General features: G+C 32.0%; 1 protein-coding gene across 1 annotated transcript; it reads right to left on the bottom strand.

Annotated features, from left to right (window-relative positions):
* Window positions 1–3,391: 3,391 nt before the first annotated feature.
* LOC129306602 ((3S,6E)-nerolidol synthase 1-like) lies at window positions 3,392–5,755 on the bottom strand. The gene is given in 8 exon segments (XM_054947312.1): window positions 3,392–3,782; window positions 3,897–4,145; window positions 4,252–4,390; window positions 4,484–4,702; window positions 4,795–4,807; window positions 4,810–5,166; window positions 5,238–5,508; window positions 5,595–5,755. Coding segments are annotated over 8 exon segments (1,692 nt in total). The 5' UTR covers window positions 5,754–5,755; the 3' UTR covers window positions 3,392–3,497.
* Window positions 5,756–5,813: the final 58 nt, after the last annotated feature.

Genomic DNA, 5,813 nt, shown 5'->3' with positions numbered 1-5,813 from the left:
ACTCCGTTTATTAAAAAAATATAAAACATTTTTTTAAGACTTGAGTGTTAAAAAATGTAATACTTTTTTATATTTCAAGTTATAATTAATGTATTGTTTTCAAAAATAGCCTTAATAAATAAATCATTCTATATTTATTTTTAAGTAAAATACCTTATTAAATATAAATAAATATAAAAAGATAATACTAATCTGAATACAAATAACTAATTTATTGAGGGATATTGATCGCTTTAAAATGTCTTATATATTTTAATAGGGATTAGTGTTCAATGGGGTTTTCATATCACTGTTTAAGAAAAAAAATGGGGTTTTCATATCTATTTAATGGCTAAAATATATAAAACTCCTCATCAACTTTAAGTCAAATGTATATAACCCCTTTTATATTTAAATGTTTAAAAATCACACCTTTAACTTTCAAATTTCGATAATTGACCCCTTATTGTTAAAGTGACCATTAAATTTAATAGAATTGATGCCACATCGACTATTCAAAATTATTGGCAGGTGACATGTAATTTATTGTATTTTATTAATTTATCCTGACTTAATTTACTACTGGGCAATTTTGTAATTTGACTAATAGCAATCCCTAATTCCTATCGCCTTGCATTGTGTTTTCCCCTTGCTCTCTTCGTCTCTGCAAGTCTTCTATGTCAGTGATGGGTTCTTAATCTTCTAATCATCATCTTCAATTGAAAATTCCTATGCGTCCTCTCTCTGTCATCTTCTTTCCTAAATTCTTGTAATGGTATTATGTCAACATTTTACACAAATATTTGAAAGTATCTTTGAGGTTGGTTTTTTTCCCCACCAGTAAATGGCGAAAGAAGCGGCCAAGAAAAGAACAAAGCTTGCACGGCATTTCAATGGGGCAATGCTGTGGAGAAAATGTAGCCATTTGTTTCTCCGTAGTTGGCCTTCCATTTCTACGGGTTGTCTGGACAATCAAGATTGATTTTGACATGAGCTCTTTTTAATGATTCTGAGGAATTGTCGGCCACAAAAAAAATTAATTAGTGTTTTCCGATAGAAGGCAATCACAGGTTTAAGGAAATAATTATAGATTTGATGAAAGAAAGTGACAGAAATTGGACGCATGTGGATGATTTTTCAAATGGAAAAGATGATTAGAAGACAAATGACACATACTCCCTCTGTTTCTATTAAAAAAAAAATTATATCACACAATTTTAAAAAATTAATTAATCATAATAATTATATTTGAAAATAAAAAAATTAAACTACAATATCCTATATTAATTAATATAAGTATGTATTAATTATTTTTTGTTAATATGAATTATGAGGAACGATTTAAAAAATAAATAATAAATACTTATTGAAATATGTGATTTTATTTATATAAAAAATAAAAAGTAATCATTTCTTTTATAAATGAAAACGGAGTAGTAACAAGCAAGAAATACTTCGCTTTGAATAGAAACACAAAATTGCCCTCATGCAAATTGAGAATATAAATTAACTAAATACAATAAATTACATGCCATCTATCAAATAATTTTAAATAATCGGTATGAATTTCATTAAATTTAATAGCTACTTTAACCGCTAGGAGTTAATAGTCAAAATTTTTAAAGTTGAGGGTGTGATTTTTAAAATTTTAAATGTGAGGGAGGTTGTATATATCTAACCTAAAGTTGGTGGGAGTTTTGTGTGTTTTGGCCCTATTTAATTACATAAAAGTCACTACTATTTATCATTACGAGATTGATCAAAACAATAAGAAATTCATTGAATAGAGACAATAATTCATTTTCAATAGTTCAGATTGTTGATGTTAATTACACACAATGAAGTAACAGATCGTATAGTAATTGAGTTTTACTTTTAGTGAAGCGTTATCATCAAAGATATATTTTTACCAACTACATGAATTTGAATTAAATTGGTACTTCAGGTAAAAAAAATTAAATTAAATTAGTACGACAATGCACGTGACTTTAATGATGGACGTGTATCACAATTAGGCTCCGTTATTGTACATGTCTCGCATGGAAAGAATTTGGAGGAGGGTCCTCACCACATATGTGGACACATTGTATATTATACTCCCTCCATCTCAAATTATAAAATATTTTTAAGGAAGATTGAGCGTACCAAAATATAAGACACTTTAATAAAAATAATGTTTCATTAATGATACTTTTTCATTATTACCCTTCTCATATATTCTCTCTCTTCAATATTCTTTATCAATAGAGTATTAAATGAAGAGTATTTTTGAAAGTTTATATTTTTATTTTGAAAAAGTAAGGTTGTAAAGTATATTTAATGAGTTTTATTGGTATGTAAGATTTTATCTAAAAATATCTTATAATTTGAGATAGAAGGAGTATTAAGCTAAATTTTTTAAAAGAGAGTAATAACTCTGATAAAGTGATGTTAAAGCCAAACTTAAGTTTGTCTAGTCAGCAGGCCACCCATAACAGGGCATTATGGATTGGTGGGGAGCATTTAAGTCTCACACCATAAAGACTTAGAAAGACTCTTGACTATATAAGTGGGTGCACAATGAGATAATTTATTTTTTTGAAAAAAGAGTAATAACCTCGTGACATTATGTCTTGTATTCAAAATGCATATGGATTACAGTCAATGTTATACATTAATCATGTTTTTCAAGTGGAAATTGATAAATAAAGATCTCACAAGAATATTAATATCAAGTTAAGATCTTTTCATCATTAATATTTTTAAATTTAATATTTATTTTTTCATGTTTTAATATTAATTTTTTTAAAAAAATCTTGATTTAACATTAAACTTCTTGAAGTACTTACATGTCATTCTCCTTTCTTTTACTGTTAAATATTATTTCTAATAATATTGTTTCCCTTTATTTTATTTATAATGTAAGAGTATATTTCTATTATATATATATAGATATATGACAATTCCGGAGCCCTCTTCCTTCTCTCTCAATAATATAATTCATTTACAATGGCAATATATATATTATATATATATGAGAAACATGGTTATTTTTTTAGCTAGTTAAACATTTTTCATACATTGAAAATGTTCGCTATTTTTTAAAATCGTAATTTATTTTGATCTTCAACAATTTCATAATATTTTTCCACATTGAAGTTTATGCAAACTTATATATTTAAATCGCTATATATGGATATGTTGGCACATGAACAGAGTAAATCTTAAAAAAAACTTATATACTTAAGCTTATATATTTAAGGTGTTTGTATCTAATTAAATCAAGATATGTGGATCTTTTACAAATTATTTTTTTATAATAAATTTTTGATATAAATTAAATTAATATATTAGGATCCACATGTCTTGATTTGATTTGATATAAATATATCAACAATATAAGATTAAATACACAAGTCTTATCTAATAGCTACATGCACATGAAGATTTTTCTTCTGTACAAAAGGAAGCGAGCGATCTAACGCACGAGAGAAATGAGAATCTAAAGCCCCAGTAATTTGGTCTGCGTGTGGGGATAATCACAGAAGAACTTGATCATAAAGCAACGACTTGACTTGCGACTCTAGCTTGGGAAGGCATTGATTGTGATCGTAACTGTACATTAATGGCACCATCCTCGCCAGATTCAGAGACGCCTTTGTAAACGACGAGCCAAACGTGTCGTCCAATACGAACTCTCTGTTGAGACTCTTCCACGCTTCTGAGATCTTACCCATCACCACCTCTCTCGCCCTTTCCACCTCCTTCATCTCCTTCATCACACATTCCATGTACGATCCATCCTTTCCCTCCTGATTCTCGTCCTGCAAATTATTCATTCCTTATGAAGTGACAACATATGTTTACTATGTCCCATTCTGGTTCGAAACTGAACGAAGCGTGGAAGATATCAGACTAGTTTCTGTGAAAATGTTTACCTCAGCACTTCCCAGGTCATCCCAGAGACGAAGAATTGTGGCAGTGGAAGAGATAATGGTTGGATTATTGTCAATCTTTTGCACAGTTTCTTGAGATAATCGTTGACCCAACAGAAAGAAAATGTGAACCAGCACTACATGCACTCCCGAGCTTACTATCCCATTCTTCAAGTACTCTTCTGCACTCGGCATCTTCCCTGACGCAAACCATTCTGCTTCTGTCAGAAATGCCTCGCACAACCTTCCCCACTGTACAGTTCAAGCAAAATATATATATATATATACAAGTCAATGAAAAATCTTTCAAACTATAAGAACATATCTGATTGCGATATTGCTCAATCAATATATTTACCGCCTTTCGAAGGGACGCACCGGGGTTCCATCCGTGTTTTTGATACACCTTGTAGCTGATTTCATTGGTGACATCATAGAGTGCCTTGAAACACATTTTCATGTAATCTGGTAGTTTTTCGGTAGCTTCAATATCCCATCTGCATGCATTATTCAAACATTGTCGATCATATTCTTTAACTTCTAGCTGAAATATTATTTGTAGGAATGATCGACAACGTTTGACGTGTAACCTGGTAACAGCTTTTGTGAAAAGAGTTAATTCTTCAAGGGTCCCATAGATATCAAATATGTCATCCATTAGGTAGATGAAGGAGATTGGTTTCGTGAGCTCGACCCTTTCTTCTGAAAAGGATGGATCTGTTAAGCATGCCAATGACCAAATGTACCATTTCAGTGGTTGGTTTCTTGCATACTTCAACTCGTTAGCTAAACCGAGTTCAGTCCACCATCTGGAAGAAAAAAAGTTTAAATATAATTGACGAATATATTGACACGAAAATTTATAAAATGGATTTTTGAAGTATTTCATATAAAAGCGTACTTGGAAATATGAATATCTCCGTTTGGTAAGCGGATTGGAGCAAATTGAAGTTCATTTTGGCCACATCTTGTAAGGCATTGACCCATCCATTCATTCCATGGCTGCCTTCAAAGAAGTTTCTGGAAGTGAAAATCGGCAGACTTCTGTGAAAAGGTTGCTCCAAAGTTCTCCTCACAAACTCAGCTTTATCAACGCTGAGATGAGCACTTCTTTCTTTGAGAATCTTCCCGCCAAATTGTTCAGCTTCATCAAGTATGGCTTCTCCTTCCATTCTTAACTGTGAAGCTTCATATAAATCTATCATTCCCTTGATATCTTCACCTACCTTCTGGTTAAACTTTCCCTCCTTTCCTGTAAACTTCTCAAACACCTCTGCAACCAGAAGGAAAACCATGTTATCAGTCTTTCATATATATCATGTGTGTTGTGTTTTCGGTTCCCACCTGCAGGTACATAGTGACCTTGCTGCCTCAGAAGGCGGAAGCGAAGAGCAACCTCATGAAGATGATCATGACCATAGCCACTTCCATAAGTTCTGGAGATCGTGTGTTGGGCTGCTAGGAATTCGTTAATTTCTTCTTGGAAGTGGTAAGCGATGTTCAGGCGATGCATAGCATCAACCATGTGAAGACCTTTCAATGAATTTTCACCCACATTCTTAAGAGCGTTCTGGTACAGTTTCAGCTCTCCTTCCAGATTATGGCAGAGGTGATCCTGCCATGGAAGAATAAAAGTTAAAAACTCAAGGCTATAAAGAAACAGTGCATATAACACAGTAAGATTATAAGGAAATGACTTACAGAGTTTGTGAAAGGGGTGGAAGGGCTTTTGTCAGAAATGATCCATTTGTTAGCAGTAGGCAGAGAATGGAGTCTGAAAGAGGAGGATCTGTGAGCAGAAAGCTCAGCTTTTGTGGAAGGAAAATGGGGATTGCTGGAGAGAACGATGGATGATTTCATATTGATCAGTGCCATGAAATGAAAATATTTAACTTTCAGAGAGGGATGAATATCTTCTTT

Source organism: Prosopis cineraria, unplaced genomic scaffold (genome assembly GCF_029017545.1).
Source record: "Prosopis cineraria cultivar Desert tree isolate PC_DT_omini unplaced genomic scaffold, ASM2901754v1 PC1, whole genome shotgun sequence".
NCBI lineage: Eukaryota > Viridiplantae > Streptophyta > Magnoliopsida > Fabales > Fabaceae > Prosopis > Prosopis cineraria.
Note: the sequence above shows the minus strand (reverse complement) of the source record. Positions and strands in the feature narration are given on the sequence as shown.